Source organism: Hyperolius riggenbachi, chromosome 10 (genome assembly GCF_040937935.1).
Source record: "Hyperolius riggenbachi isolate aHypRig1 chromosome 10, aHypRig1.pri, whole genome shotgun sequence".
NCBI classification, from domain to species: Eukaryota; Metazoa; Chordata; class Amphibia; order Anura; family Hyperoliidae; genus Hyperolius; species Hyperolius riggenbachi.
In genome coordinates this window covers 214,058,086-214,074,797 of record NC_090655.1, presented here as the reverse complement: position 1 = coordinate 214,074,797, position 16,712 = coordinate 214,058,086, and the positions used below count along the sequence as shown (strand labels likewise).

At 44.7% G+C, this 16,712-nt stretch overlaps 1 protein-coding gene across 1 annotated transcript; it reads right to left on the bottom strand.

Moving 5' to 3' along the window:
* Nucleotides 1–3,442: 3,442 nt before the first annotated feature.
* On the bottom strand, nucleotides 3,443–16,054 carry LOC137534453 (zinc finger protein 154-like). The gene is made up of 7 exons (XM_068255951.1): nucleotides 15,964–16,054; nucleotides 12,344–12,463; nucleotides 9,485–9,646; nucleotides 8,585–8,717; nucleotides 8,386–8,483; nucleotides 8,017–8,131; nucleotides 3,443–6,044 (listed from the first exon to the last, which is right to left on the bottom strand). Exons 2-7 carry the CDS (start codon nucleotides 12,437–12,439, stop codon nucleotides 5,086–5,088), a joined length of 1,563 nt encoding a protein of 520 aa, XP_068112052.1. The 5' UTR covers nucleotides 12,440–12,463; nucleotides 15,964–16,054; the 3' UTR covers nucleotides 3,443–5,085.
* Between the last annotated feature and the right edge of the window lie 658 nt (nucleotides 16,055–16,712).

Below are 16,712 nucleotides of genomic sequence, written 5' to 3'. Positions count from 1 at the left end.
TGCTCCCACACAGCTTCAGGGATGGTTACACTAGGAATCCTATATGGGACCTCTTTATTCCAATCCTATATGGGACCTCTTTATTCCAAAGTGTTCCAGATATGGGGGCTTCCTGCGGGTGGGGGCGGGGCTTCCCACGTGCGGTGGGCTGACCTTATCGTGACCGGGGCATAATTTTTGCAAACAAAGGGTCTTTTTAATGGGTGTTTTAAATGAACAATACTTGCACGCCTATGCCCAGCAGCCACAGTACGTCTGCATGCTGGCCGCAGTGGCGCATAAAAACGTCCTGTTTGTAGCTAAGAGGGGCAAACAGGAACTTTTCATGCATTCACTTGCTAGAACTGCTTCTTCTCCCCGCTTGATCACTTCCAGTCTGGCTTTCGCTATAACCATTCCACACAAACAGTCCTTACTAAAGTGGCCAATCAACTTATTGCTAAATCCAAAGGCCATTATTCCATACTCATCCTTCTACATCTATCATCAGCATCTGATACTGTTGACCACCCCTTACTCCTACAGATACTTTCATCTATAGCTAGAAAGGGCTTCTCTCTCTCCTGGATATCTTCCTATCTCTCTGGAAGATCTTTCACAGTTTCTTACTCACATGAGATCTCATCTCCCCATCCTTCATCTGTGGGGGTACCTCAAGGCTTTGTCCCAGGCCCCCTCCTCTGTTCCATCTACATGCACAGTCTTAGTAACTTAATCAGCTCATTTGGGATTCATTCAATACCACCTATATGCAAACGATACACAACGGTACCTCTCGGGCCCCAGACCTTAACTCCTGCCTTACACATGTTCCTGACTGCTTGTCTGCTGTATGCTCTGCCATGACCTCTCGCTTCTTAAAACTTAATATGAGTAAAACAGAACTAATAATTTTTCCACTGTCTCAGTAAACTTCTTTGCCTGATATACCAACCAATGTTAATAACACCCCTATAAATTAAGTTCCCAAAGCACGGTGCTTAGGGGTAATGTTTGACTCCTCTCTCTTAACACAATTAAAATGTTAAGACGTGCTCTTATAATATCTCATCTGGACTATTGTAACATACTACTTTGTGGACTACCAACTAACTGACTGGCAACGCTCCTATCTGTACAGAACTCTGTTGCTTGTCTCATTCATCTTTCTTCTCATTCCTCCTCTGCTGCTCCTCTCTGTCAAGCTCTTCATTGGCTACCAAATAACCAGAGGATCCAGTTCAAAATCCAGTCCTAACTCTAACTTATAAAGCTCTCCACAATGTCTCTCCTTTGTACATCTCCTCGCTAGTTTCCAGACACCAACTCAACCGCACTCTCAAGATAACAAACTTTTTTTGCCCTCCTTTAGAATCTCCTCCTTGCATTCACGTATACAAAATTTTGCATGTGCTTCACCTCTCCTCTGGAACACCCTGCCACAACACATCTATCACTCCCCAAGCTTTGATATCTTTAAACCTGCCCTCAAAACTCACTTTGTCCGTCAAGCATACGCTCTACCTTAGGCCAGTTCTCCTTTTGACCTCTGGCCAAGTTGTACTGCTACCAGATAACCTAAAAAACACTGCCTTTAGGTATGAATATTGTATACTAACCCACCTCTTGTTTCCCCCCCCCCCCCTTCTATTAGATTGTAAGCTCGCAAGGGCCGGGCTCTTTCACCCTTTTGTGTCTTGGAATTTTTTCCACCTTTATTCATATTCATTTTAATTATTTTTTATGTTTTCAATAGTGCGTAGAATGCAATCCATTTTATTACTCTATGCAAACTCTGCTCTTTTTATCTCTGAATAACTTTTCTTTGGAGGGGGGGGGGGGGGGCATTTAGCTCTCTTAGAAGTACTTTGCTCGCTCTCTCCCCCTTTGAGGTACTTTGCAGTCTCTCACACACTCTCTCTGAGTTACTTTGCGGTCTCTCTTTTTCTCTCAAGCAAAATGAGCATTTTTGATTGATTTGAGTGACAAACAGGCATGTGTCCAGGTGTCCCCCTTGGCCAGCCACATCCCTTTCAGTGATCAGATGGAAAATACTCATCTGACTGTTATTGTAGTTCCCAATGTGACCTCTTTGTCCACCTTATTCCCTCTTCATAGGATAGAATGGGCTGTCCCATAGAGAGCTGGATGGTTTATCTGTGCAGTGATCATATGTAAACGGATTCGAGTAACACATATCACAGAAGTGAATGTAGCTTAGGAACAACTGCACCAAAATAACTTAACATTTCATTCACATATAGGTTTTATTCATATGTTTATTATATTCACAAAAAAAAATCCAGTACAATTCCTATTACTCCCTACTTAGCCTGCTACATCCATAACCTTCTATTCCAATGTGTAAGATTCTGTTCTGTTATAGTATTCTATAAACCTTGTACTCGTTCTATACCTATTCTACCACTACTATAATGTCATCCGTCTTAAAGCAGAACTATAGGCAGTGGAAATAGCTATCAGTCTTGTAAAAAGAAAAGTTTATATTATAGTTCTGTTGCTCAATTAGCTTCATTCCCCCATAGCTTTATGTCCTTCCCAATGAACACGTAATGTATGAAGCCATATTGAATTTCACAAGCTCTCCGAACAGCTGCACACGTGTAATCTCCAGGATGTGGAACTGAAGACCTGTGCATCTATTAGCAAATACTGCATCGAGTCAGGCATTCCCTGGATCCCCTCTATCATGCAAGTTCAGTTTTATTAATTCAGTGTGGAAGGAACAGAGAAGTGCAGAAATACAAAATAGTAGTAGGAGTGCTTCTGCCCGAATACTCATCTTGTTCAACTCTTAGAAAGTACCAACGGCCTAGCTGGCAACCAGGAAGTGTTTGTGGAACAAAGTTTTTCCTATACAAATGAGGGAGAATTTAGCTTGATTCTTTGCTGCTAAGCATATTGTTGCTTTAACATTTGTTTGCATCACTTAAAGAGATACTTTAACCCAGGACTGAACTTCAACCCAATCACTTTCCCACAAGAAAGCTTTATCTTTTCTTGAATAGATCATCAGGGGGTCTGTGTGGCTGATATTGTGATGATGTGATGAAACCCCTCCCACAGGGTGATGTCATGACCATGGTCAAGAACGTTTCCTGTCTGTGAACTTTGCTGCATTGTTGGAAATAACAACTGTTTCCAACTGCCAAGCAAGCAATATCTTCCTATGTGCATGTACTGTATATATTTATAGAGAAACAACCTTTTAGCCAATTACATAGTAAGTGGGTGTGGTTATAGATAATGGCGTTGGTGCTGTCTATTTTTTTTTTTTCCATGGCTGACAGTAGTAAAGATGATGACCTGCAGGCTCATTGTAGATCAAACAACATGAAAAATTTAATGGCCAATATCAATAACTTTTTGCTTCCTCTTCTATCTGTTACCTTCTCACTTTGCGATGTATTGGCTTATCCCCTCGATTCCCCCCCCCCCCTACTATTATTTTTCGGCAAAGACCCTCTTTAATGCTTCTTTTTCTCAGAGACACTGGGAGTGAGACCTCTGCGTGTGTCCCCAACGCTTCACACTAGCAGGTGCCAGCTACATCGCCAATCCCCTAAAATATCACTTATCTGGCTGTCATGCTGATCCTCAGTTTTCACATTGCTGTTATGGAGCAATCACACTGGAGTCTGGTCTCATCCCCCGAATACTACTTTCAAATCAAATTTAGAGTATGTGAGGCAGATGATCACTATAAGCTATGGTAGCCTCCATATTCCTCTCACTGCAGGTATTTCCTTTACATACATTTCATAGTCTGCAGAATGTAAGGAGAATTACAACAGGAACTAGAGGTCCCTCCACCCACCATGCTTTGCATGTATCTACTGGGAATAAACTCCTCCCCTATATGCTACTATATTTTTATCACCCCTTTCCAATCCTATGCAAGACTATGTCCAACACTGGCCTTTTCCTTTTTACCTCCAATGTTGTACATGGTCCAACCTAGGAAAATGCATCTTCCACTAGACGGAGCGGTTGCCAATAAAATCCAGCACAGCGTCATCGTCTTCAGATAAAAGTATCGGACCAAGTCCATCACTCTGCCACCAGAGCCATCCACCCACTTTATGTGGGTGCACTTGGGCTTGCTGTAGGAGGATTGCTGCTGGATCTGGTCCAGCATGGCATCCCACAAGGTTTCGGACGAAATCTGACACTGTGATCCCCTCCAGCAGCACTGCATAATAACAGAATTATCTGTGTACGTGTGCAAGAAAGGCGGAGCTACAGCATGTGAGATGGCACTGGCCCTGCCACCAATGTTGGGTCACATCATCACTTTAGTGCAGGAAGGTACAGACTCTCTGGATCACCGTCACCATCAACCATGACCCCAGAAAAAAATTAAGTGCTTGGAACATGGGGGATCAAGAAAAAGGATTGTAAAGGGTTAACTGAGCAACCCCATCTATGAATTGTCATTATTCATAAGTCCTTGGTGTCAGTAGACATGCGTTCAGATGGTCAGTTATATTTCCTTTCCCACTCTGTGAGCAAAAGTAAGAACAACAGACTATGTGACCTTTATGGATGTTTTAACGAGGGCTGATCAATGAGATGGAAATAAATTTGAGTTGATGCAGCATTATGCAAATTTTGTATGCAAATGTACACAGCTTGGAAATTAACCAATCAAAAATTGCTGAGGTAAAATTTGATTGGACCATACTCAAGCTGCATACATTTGCATATATAATTTGCATATTCCTGAATCATCTCATTGACCATCCTTAGTTTTAACAAGGCTTTCTATCCTAAATACTCTGAACATAAAAAATAAGGAGTATTCTCTGGTGTCTTCAGGAGTCCAATACATTTCCAGCACTTATTAGTAAGGGCAATTATCTATGATTCTATGTGACTTCTCTGGTGTATTTTCACACTGAAACATTTCCTATGCTAAGAACCTAAAGGAGGACTTTCACATGTGTGAGTTCTCTGGTGGTGTGTAAGGAGGTTTCTTTTCACATTGAAACATTTCCCATGCTAAGAACCTAAAGAAGGACTTTGACGTGTGTGAGTTCTGTGGTGGTGTGTAAGGTTTCCTATCACAGTAAAACCTTTCCCATGCTAAGAGCCTAAAGAAGGGTTTTCACGTGTATGAGTTCTCTGGTGTGTTAGGAGGTTTCCTTTCACAGTGAAACATTTCCCACACTGTAAACATGAGTAAGGACGCTCTCCCGTGTGAGTTCTCTGGTGACTTCGGAGGTGTCCTCTTTGAGAGAAACTGTTCCCACAGTGTGAACATTTGAAAGGTCGCTCGCCTGTGTGACTTCTCTGGTGGCTTCGAAGATGTCCTTTCTGAGAGAACCCTTTTCCGCACTGTGAACACGAGAAAGGCCGCTCACCAGTGTGAGTTCTCTGATGTTTAAGAAGGTCATCTTTCCGAGTGAAAGATTTCCCACACTCAGAGCATAAAAAAGGTCGTTCACCTCTGTGACTTCTCTGATGTGTAAGAAGGCTTCCTTTCTGGCTGAAATATTTCCCACACTCTGAACATAAAAATGGCCGCTCACCAGTGTGGACCCTTTCATGCGTACTAAGAAGTGATTTTGATCTAAAACATTTGTCACATTCGGAGCACGGAAATATCTTCACAACTCTGCGTCTAGAAACGCGGCGTCTAGTGAAAGTTTCTTCAGGGTCGGGAGCAGCTTTTGGCTTGCTGACGCAGTAATATCTTGGTTGGACATTAGGAGCAGCAGGATGTGATCTAGCAGAAGACGCCTCAGAATTAGAGGGATGCAATGATCTATCCTCCTGGTAAAGTTGCATATGTCCAATTACAGGGTGTACTCCTGAGGGATGCAATGACCTGTCATCCTGGTAAAGTTGCTGATGTGTGTTTCCAATAATAGGGTTTCCTCCTGAGGGATGCAATGACCTGTCATCCTTGTAAAGTTGCTGATGTGTGTTTCCAACAATAGGGTTTCCTCCTGAAGAATAGCATGTGATGTCCTTATTCTCTGCATTGTAGGTTGGAGATGAGACAAGATGTCCCTCTGATGAGTTCCCAACATTGTGTAAATCTATTGGGGAAATTATAATAGTTAGAGATCATTCGGTGGCATAGTGGATAGGACTCTTGCCCTGTAGCACCAGGAGTTCAAACCTGGCCCAGGACACTATCTGCGTGGAATTTGTATGTTCTCACATTATATGCATGGGTTTCCTCCTGTTCTCTGGGTACTCTGGTTTCCTCTCATATCCCAAAAACAAAAATAAGTTTGCCCCCCCCCCCCGCACACACACACGCACGCACGCACGCACGCACGCACGCACGCACACACACACACACACACACACACACACACACACACACGCCTTAGTCTAGTAGAGGAATGACTGTTTATGGTAAAGATTATATATTTTATTTATTTATATGCCCCCTGAGGGACAGTTAGAGACATGAATACGTAAGTGTGAAAGCACTGCTTAAACCGCTTCCAGTTGTAGCTAATTGAAATCTACGCTCTGTTTGGGACCTGTTGTCCCTGCCAGAACGTAGATGTCAATTACCACAGTGCATGTTCCCACTGCTACTGCCGATCACGCCGATCTACTGTCACTGCAGAGCTCCCTATGCCCATTTGCTCCTGACCCTGTGATCGTCTCACAGTGATCACAGGGTCCGGAGCCAATGAAATCCGCTCCTGACTGGCTCACAGAGCTGTACTGTCATAACTACAGCTGAGCGAGTGGGCTGCAGCGACAGGAGAATGGCACAAACAGCGAGAGATGGGTCAGTGCAGCGTGATGTCGGTGAGCCCAATTTTTTTACCCAGACATTTCTGGTCCTTAAGGGGCCAGAGACTTCTGGTACTGAAGTGGCTAAGATGTCAGCGCTATATTAATACACTATAATAATAATAATTCAGCAGTCATGTATGTTGCTCCAGCAGTAAATAATGTCACAGCGCTCAGCCATGTGTGAGAGTAATGCTGGGGAAGAAAAATGGGGTGCACATCACTTCCTGTCAGAGGGGTCCCCGCACCAGCTGCACCCCAACACTGAGCCTTTTCCTGTTAGCTGGGATTGTATAGTGCTGCTCTGTGTGATGTCGGGTGCTGAGCTAACACCTGGCTAGTCAAGTGCTGTGAAGGTGGCTCCGGACAGACGCAGGATCTTAGCTATGCTTGTGCAGATAATTAAAGGGAACCTGAGCTGAGAGGGTTATAGAGACTGCCATATTTATTTTCTTTTTTACAATACCACTTGCCTGGTAGCCCTGTTGATCTATCTGACTGCAGTAGTGTCTAAATCACACACCTGAAACCAGCATGAGGCTAATCCAGTCAGATTTGAGTCAAAACACATGATCTACATGCTTGTTCAGGGTCTATGGCTAAATGTATTAGAGCAGGGGTGTCAACCTCAAGCGCAAAGTGGGCCGAAATTGTACACTGGGACCGTGTCGCGGGCCAACCTCATGGTCGGCTGGCCACCTTCCTCCCTTATAAAGTTCCCAGGTCTCTAATGGTCCTCCTTCAACCCCTATACAGTTCCTTGGTGTCCAGAGGCCCCCACCCTCCCCTATACACTTCCTTGGTATCTAGAAACCCCCACCTGATGTCTAGAGCGCTCCAACCTATACAGTTCCCTAGTGTTTAGTGCTTTCCCCCTACCTCCCCATATGGCTTTCCTGGTGTTTTAGGGCTTCATCTCCAATATAACTTCTCTGGTGGTCTAGAGTGAGCCAAACATAATGCAAAGTGGGGAGACCACTTGAGAGCCAAAGTTAATGGCTCTGAGGGCCAGATTTGGCCCACGGTCTGGAGTTTGACATGTATGTATTACAGGCAGAAGATCAACAGGACAGCCTTGCAATTTGCATTGTTGAAAATTATACATATGGCAGCGCCCTGTCCATCTCACCTCAGGTTCCCTATAACAGAAAGAGCTGTGCCCAGTTATTACTCCAAACCAGCGACTCTGATAAACCTGTGCAATGTACCCCAAGAGGCAAGAGTCTTCCAGCCTCCCCCCATCACATAACTGACCTGTGCTGATCTGTGCAGGCATTTCCTCCTCCTTGCACGGCTTATCATCTCCCCATGCATACGTCTCCTCTGGTTCTTCTTTAATGTCTACTTTGATAACCACCACATCTTCACCCTACAATAAGACCATGAATAGATTACAACTCAAAGGATGTCATACTGTACACTGTTCATCGCAACCTTTCACCGGCTTTACTTCCATCTCTACACCAGGTGTCCCCTTCCTCCACCCCATCATACCGGGTATTCCTTCCGACACACTCCCTATGCAGTATTTCCTTCTCATTAATAGTCAATCGACTTTGGATGTACATAGTGTGGATGTTCTGGTGACTTTATTGCTAATTGCACATGTGTGACACGACCTACCTGATAATGGTGGGGGATGGTGTGATCTTCATGGGTACTATCCTGGGAATAAAGAGGACCTGTACATCTCTCTGGAGGATTACTGTTAATGGATCCATCTGTAGGTAACAAACATTATTGACTCAATATATTGTTTTTATGTATTTATCAGAGCGTGGTGGTGGTGGGGTTAACTTAAAGTATTGCTCTCTCATCTTACCCTGTGATGTGAGAAGCAGTTTATTCTCTGCCATTAGATCATTGTAAATGTCTTTGTGTCCAAAGTACTTCACCTCCTCCATAGAGGGATAGACCGTGTCATCCCGACGCTTTGTAGGAACCTGATAAATAAACTGTGATACAGTCACCATCCAGACATGTCCCTTCTGTCACTGGTTAAAGAAAACAAACTCAAGGCAGATTGTGACCTAAAAAACATATACTTACCTAGGAAGAGGGAAACCTCTGGATGCTTTATAGGCTTCCCATATCCTCCTCCAGATCACCGCTGATGCTTGGGACCCTCTTCAAGTTCATGCCTGTGGTGCCCACTGTGCTGGAGCGCAGCCATGCGGGACCTGCACAACTATGGCCACCCCTGCGTAGAAGCACGGAGCCACTCATGTAGGGCTGTCCAACTGGCAGCCCCTGGGCCAGATATGGCTCCTGGGACACACTCAGATTGCAGATTGCCCAGATTTCTTTTTTGTGTCAGGCCCCTTCCTCTGACAGGCCCACCTTTGTTTGTGCTTGGCTCCACCCCACAAAATCAGGACAATGATGCTCTGCCCCCTCCACTGAAAAATCCAGTGCTAGACACACCACCTGCCTCTGAAGTCGGACAGCACTGCACTCATGGACGAGCGGCTCCAGCTTATTGTGCAGACGCAGCCCTACTCATGCAGGCAGTATGGTGGGGAGCATGGACACGATAACATACCTGACACGCTCTTGTCAGATAATTTCTGGGGGTCTGTGCTCAACAACAGTGGGGGCGAGGAAGACAAGGGAGGCTTCTGGAGGATCCAGAGGCTTCACTTTCTGTAGGTAATTATCTGCTTTTTAAGGTCACAATCTGCATCAGGTACACTTTAATGTTCCATAATTCACGGCTGCTCACCTCTCCTTTCAGCAGCTCAATCATCTTGTTGATGACTTCTAGAATCTTCTTGTTGTTTTCCTCAGGTGTCTGGGAGTGAGGTGGAGGCACTGTGATGGGGGATGGGACATGATTGTTGGGTATCAACAGCTCTCCAGATGTCTTCTTCACTATTTCATAATCCTGTATAGTAACATGTAATACCAACTATCACCATGTACAGTTTCTTATTTTTTTTTTCTAAAGGCCAGCAAATCGGGCATGATTGTGGTACAGTATTGTATTGAAGCTAAGTGTAGGGTGTCTGTGTATGCTGAATAGGAAGGGGAGGCATGCATAGAAGCAGAAAACAGGTTCGGGGGACTGCTCTGCTGTGAAAAAGGAGTTTAGTAGTAAGCGCATTGCACACAAATAAAGGGATAGTAGTCATGACTGTGCAGGTAGTAGAAGAGGATTGTAATGGATGACAGGGCAAGCAGAGAAGGGGATCAGAGTTGTTGGCTGCACAGGAAGAGAAGGGGAACAGAGTGGATGGCTGTGCAGGCAGAGAAGGGGATTGGAGTGGATCTCTGTGCGGGCAGAGAAGGGGATTGGAGTGGATGGCTGTGCAGGCAGAGAAGGGGATTGGAGTGGATGGCTGTGCAGGCAGAGAAAGGGATCGGAGTGGTGTTCTGTGCAGGCAGAGAAGGGGATCAGAGTGGTGTTCTGTGCAGGCAGAGAAGGGGATCGGAGTGAATGACTGTGCAGGCAGAGAAGGGGATCGGAGTGAATGACTGTGCAGGCAGAGAAAGGGATCGGAGTGAATGACTGTGCAGGCAGAGAAGGGGATTGGAGTGGATGGCTGTGCAGGCAGAGAAGGGGATTGGAGTGGATGGCTGTGCAGGCAGAGAAGGGGATTGGAGTGGATCTCTGTGCATGCAGAGAAGGGGATGGGAGTGGATGACTGTGCAGGCAGAGAAGGGGATTGGAGTGGTGGGCTGTGCAGGCAGAGAAGGGGATCGGAGTGGTGTTCTGTGCAGGCAGAGAAGGTGATCAGAGTGGTGTTCTGTGCAGGCAGAGAAGGGGATTGGAGTGAATGACTGTGCAGGCAGAGAAGGGGATCTGAGTGAATGACTGTGCAGGCAGAGAAGGGGATTGGAGTGGATGGCTGTGCAGGCAGAGAAAGGGATCGGAGTGGATGGCTGTGCATGCAGAGAAAAGGATTGGATTGGATGGCTGTGCAGGCAGAAGGGGATTGGAGTGGATGGCTGTGCGGGCAGAGAAAGGGATCGGAGTGGATAATTGGGCAGGCAGAGAAGGGGATTGCAGTGGATGGCTGTACAGGCAGAGAAGAGGATTGGAGTGTATGGCTCTGCGGGCAGAGAAGGGGATAAGAGTGGTGTTCTGTACAGGCAGAGAAGGGGACCAGAGTGGTGTTCTGTGCAGGCAGAGAAGGGGATCGGAGTGAATGACTGTGCAGGCAGAGAAGGGGATTGGAGTGGTGGGCTGTGCAGGCAGAGAAGGGGATTGGAGTGGATGGCTGTGCAGGCAGAGAAGGGGATTGGAGTGGTGGGCTGTGCAGGCAGAGAAAGGGATCGGAGTGGTGTTCTGTGCAGGCAGAAAAGGGGATCAGAGTGGTGTTCTGTACAGGCAGAGAAGGGGATCGGAGTGAATGACTGTGCAGGCAGAGAAGGGGATCGGAGTGAATGACTGTGCAGGCAGAGAAAGGGATCGGAGTGAATGACTGTGCAGGCAGAGAAGGGGATTGGAGTGGATGGCTGTGCAGGCAGAGAAGGGGATTGGAGTGGATGGCTGTGCAGGCAGAGAAGGGGATTGGAGTGGATCTCTGTGCAGGCAGAGAAGGGGATGGGGGTGGATGGCTGTGCAGGCAGAGAAGGGGATTGGAGTGGTGGGCTGTGCAGGCAGAGAAGGGGATCAGAGTGGTGTTCTGTGCAGGCAGAGAAGGGGATCAGAGTGGTGTTCTGTGCAGGCAGAGAAGGGGATTGGAGTGAATGACTGTGCAGGCAGAGAAGGGGATCGGAGTGAATGACTGTGCAGGCAGAGAAGGGGATTGGAGTGGATGGCTGTGCAGGCAGAGAAGGGGATTGGAGTGGATGACTGCGCAGGCAGAGAAAAGGATTGGATTGGATGGCTGTGCAGGCAGAAGGGGATTGGAGTGGTGGGCTGTGCAGGCAGAGAAGGGGATCAGAGTGGATGGCTGTGCAGGCAGAGAAAGGGATTGGAGTGGATGGCTATGCGGGCAGAGAAAGGGATCGGAGTGGATAATTGGGCAGGCAGAGAAGGGGATTGCTGTGGATGGCTGTACAGGTAGAGAAGAGGATTGGAGTGTATGGCTCTGCACAGGCAGAGAAGGGGATCAGAGTGGATGGCTGCACAGGAAGAGAAGGGGATCAGAGGGGATGGCTGCACAGGAAGAAAAGGGGATCAGAGTGGATGTCTGCACAGGAAGAGAAGGGGATCAGAGTGGATGGCTGCACAGGCAGAGAAGGGGATCAGAGTGGATGGCTGCACAGGAAGAGAAGGGGATCAGAGTGGATGGCTGCGCAGGCAGAGAAGGAGATCAGAGTGGATGGCTGTGCAAGCAGAGAGGGGGATGAGAGTGGATGGCTGTGCAGGCAGAGAAGGGTATGAGAGTGGATGGCTGGGCAGGCACAGAAGGGGATCAAAGTGGATGGCTGTGCAGGCACAGAAGGGTATAGGAGTGGATGGCTGCACAGGCAGAGAAGGGGATGAGAGTGGATGGCTGCAAAGGAAGAGAAGGGGATCAGAGTGGATGGCTGCACAGGCAGAGAAGGCAGCTGGGCATGCTGGGCAGGAAAAGGGTGAGGAAGTGCACAGTTGAACAAGCAGATAAAGGAATGCTCCCAGAATCCTCGTCACCTCTCCAGTCAGCAGGTAGATGATCTCCAGGGTGAGGTTTAGCATCCTCTCAGTCATGTGACTCCAGTCTTCCTCCATCTTCACTGATGAGGTCATGTGTGCTATACAGGAAGCACCTCTCTGTAAAAAAACAAACTGAGAATTATCTTGGCTGCAGAGTTCTGGATTATGAGAAGATATATATTAGATGTGCTGCACACCCAGCATGGCAGAGGCTGCTTGCTATACACTATTCTATTACGGGATACCACACTGGGGCAGACTCACAGCCAACCTTACAGGCAATAGATTGGTCTGATCAATAATCAAATTCTTTATATCTTTGCTTTAGAAGATTTGGAATGTAGATCCACAATTCCCACATCCCCCTATGTCACCTCTTGTAACTTTCAACTACCCACCAACTCACCCATCTTCACACCCACTATGTTACCGGTTTTGCTCACTACAGCCTCCACACACTCAGCATCTCCAGTGTCTGCTGACCCTAGTCTATCCCCACCTCTCCTGACTCTTATCTATCCATCTCTCCTCCCACGTCACCTCTCCAGAACCCCTGCTACCCCCATCTATTCCTTCCTCTCCCCATCACCCTCTCCTAAACACAGAAAACAGTTCACCCTTCTTCTGTCCGTTCATCCCCCATGTCCTGACACCCTGACTCCCAGCCTCCAATGTATCCTTCCTCTTCTACATCATATTTTCTGAACCTCACCAAACCCAGAGAATCCTCTACAATACAACTGCACCATTTATCTATCCAACCACTCCCATATCACCTCTCTAGACCTCTTTTATTGTAGAAGGATACATTGAGTTCAGTTCAGCAAACACAAACACTTCAGGAGATATCCAAATGTTTTTTCTTTATTGCAAAAATACAAAATTCAATATTTCTTCAATATAAACCACATGATTTGGTCTATCCAATGGTTTGGAGCAAAAATGGTCAACGGGCCAATGACGACTTTTCGCCAAACTCTTATGCTATAATTCAGAAAAATAGCATAATGGTCCGCATTATGATTGTATCTGATGATCATGTCAGGGTCACACATGATCCTCTTTGTCAGGGACATGGACAAAAGTGACACTGGGAGCCAGAACCCCTTTGATTAAAGTGGTATGAAACTCAGCATTCTCTCTTTGTTCTAAAAGATTATATACAGCATAAAGTCTACTACCACAAAAAAATTGTAGCAGAACAGCATTCAAACAGTTAAAAACAGCACTTGAAAGCTTCTAGTCTTATCCGAAGAGGTGATAACATTATCTTTTGTTTACTTTCCTCTGTTGCTACAATTCATATACAGCCAGCAGAGTGCTGAAACAGAACTGTACTGAGCTGAAAAGCAGAGAGGTGAGAAATGATCACTACTAGATATATTTTAATTTATAAAAACAGCAGCTATGCAATAAAATGCAATTGCAACTTTAAGAGCAGATAAACTGTACATTGGGAACTTGTAATTTGTAAACGGACTATATTACTTGTGCACAAAAGCAAATATGATAACTGTGTGGGTAATACTAAGTAGGAAAACACATTTTTATTGAATGTTAATGTCAAAGTTGTATCCTACTTTAAAGAAGTTTACACTTTTTTTCTGAGTTTACCCATATGCTTTAAATAAACGATTTAAAACAAAAGAAAATAATAAAAATCTAAAAATAAATAGAATATTAAAGAGGAACTTTATCCCAGGATTGAACTTCACCCCAATCAGCACACAATACCCTCTAGCCCACAAGAAATTTTGTAAACGAACATTCCACAGAGTTCGCCTGGCAGGACTAAAGATGTTGCCACGTGTGATAAATGTAAATCAGGAGGAAAAGGAAAGTTTGTACAATGGACAACCACTGATTAAATAACTTAAAAATGACTATTGAAAAAAAATTATATATATATAATATATATATAAATATATATATATTCAGTATGTCATTTTCTCTTTGGCTCCTCTTTAAGCTCTACATACTGTAATAATAATGTAAAATATAATCTATACAGTTCAATCAGACTATAAAGGCATATTTTTTTTTCCAACAAAGTATTTTTATTATATTTTCAGAAGCAGAAATACAGAGAATGGAATTGAAAACATTTGTTAACATACAGTTGAGAATAATTCTACATTGCAGTGAGATAGGTAACATGCGTTCCTAGAGTAAGCAAATTTAGAGTAGATGGAGTAGGTGCAATATCGGCTTATTGCCGGGTTTACCTTATCTCAGAGCAACCACAAACCTATAAGGCTGGTTGATTAGACCAGGCGCCCAGCTGAACTGGACAATTGGAGCGGTGATCAGGCGATCTACCAATTGTTATGATGGACAAGTTTTAGCAAGCCAATGTTTACAATCTAATGAGGCTGAAGTGATATTTAAAGGTGATTTGAGTTGTTTTCAACCTTATAACTAATCATACTAGTAGTTTATAGCAACGACAACTAGGTAACATATAAAACAGGTGAACAGGTGACTCACTCATTTTATGATTAGAGAACACTTAGCTGTACATTCGATTACATGTATATGGCTTCATTGATTTATCTTAATTAAAGGCATTTTTACTGGGTGTTCTGTTAAATTCTAGTAGTCTCGACCTTAAAGGGAAGGTTCAAGCAAAAAAAAAAAAAAATGAGTTTTACTTACCTGGGGCTTCTACCAGCCCCATGTAGCCATCCTGTGCCCTTGTAGTCACTCACTGCTGCTCCAGTCCCCCGCTAGCAGCTTTCTGACCTCGGAGGTCAGGGCCACATTGCATACATTTTTACGCATTCCAGCTAGTGCAGGAACAAATATTTACGCGTTGCACCACTAACGCGTAAAAATGTATGCGTTAATGTTCCTGCACTAGCGGGAATGTGTAAAAATGTACGCAATTCGGCCCTGACCTCCGAGGTCAGAAAGCTCCCAGCGGGGGACTGGAGCAGCAGTGAGTGACTACGAGGGCCCAGGATGGCTGCATGGGGCTGGTAGAAGCCCCAGGTAAGTGAAACTCATTTTTTTTTTTTTGCTTGGACCTTCCCTTTAAGCGTGTTTCCATCATCATATTTTGCTTGTATGTGCTAAGGAGATTGGAAGATAAGAGAGGCTCAGCAGATTTCCAGTTTTTAGTAATCATAGATTGTGCAGTTAATATCAGATGACATATCTGGGATTTGTGTATGGGGTCTATTTCTTTGTAGTCTAAATGTAGGAGTGCTATAAAGGCATATTTATGGTCCAAACATTTTCCCATTTGATCATTAAATTATTAGAAGGTGCAGCACAGTGTAAACAAAGAGCATCCATAGATAATGCCTGGTTATAAAGTAGCAGCACCTGCCATGTGCCCACATAGTCAGTCATATTGGTGGCTGGTGATCAGTTAGTAAATGTATTATATGTGATTTGTTTTTTTAAGCAAGTTGTGCAAATGAGATATTTCCAGATGGTCCAGGATTTCTGCTCATCATATATTAATCAGGTTTTATGTGAGCAGTAAGCTGGATGTTACTGACTGTTCACACATTGTACTATGCATACCAGCATCTGCTAATGATGGGGGAGACCCCGTGTTACAGGGTATAAATAAATATGAATTACATAAACAATAAATAATATCTTCTTACCTCCTCTTCTGCCAGTTCCAGCAATGTCTCCTCTATACTTCCTCCTATTCTCAATTTCCACTCTGTGGTTTACTCTTTTTCCTGTTTGTGCGTTCCACTTGGTAAGATTGAGATCACCACCCTGTGGAGAAGAGAGGAACTGCATCCTTCATTGGTTTTTGGCATTGTAACCTTTTCCTCACTAAAGATGGTCAATGTTGAGTGCATTTGCAAACTAAAATGTGAAATTATCTATGACAAATTGAGGTCTTGTGAATTTCTCATTCGCCTTAGAAAGCTTGGCATGACCTGAAAGGTCATATGTATTACCGCGCCGCTGGTGAGCTCGGTGCAAGGTGAGCCAAATGATGCCTCACCCTGCTGCTGCTTAAAGGATACCCGAGGTGACATGTGGCATAATGAGATAGACATGTGTATGTACAGTGACAAGCACACAAATAACTACATAGCTCCCAACTGTCCCTCTTTTGGAGGGACAGTTCCTCTTTGGGAGCCCTGTCCCCCGTCCCGCTTTCCTCCTAATTTGTCCCTCTTTCAGGACTTTGTCCCTCTTTCTATGTAAATATGTATATTTCTGTACTAAAAAATGTCTTTGATTGACTCTAAACTTTATTCCCATCCTTTAAATTTTTATATTACTAATTTTAAGATGTTAATATGAAGGAAAATGCACCAGGATAGAAAGGACAAGTGTAGTTTGAATTATAAAACAACATATTTTTTTATGAAATCTTTATAGTATACGTGAC

What these genes read in the sequence shown, in the direction of transcription:
- LOC137534453 (XM_068255951.1), bottom strand. Translation starts at nt 12,439, where the DNA reads ATGACCTCATCAGTGAAGATGGAGGAAGACTGGAGTCACATGACTGAG. An exon ending in TCTACCTGCTGACTGGAGAG is followed by an intron (nt 9,647 to 12,343) that starts GTGACGAGGATT and finishes GTTACTATACAG; the next exon opens with GATTATGAAATAGTGAAGAA. An exon ending in GCCTGCACAGATCAGCACAG is followed by an intron (nt 6,045 to 8,016) that starts GTCAGTTATGTG and finishes TTTCCCCAATAG; the next exon opens with ATTTACACAATGTTGGGAAC.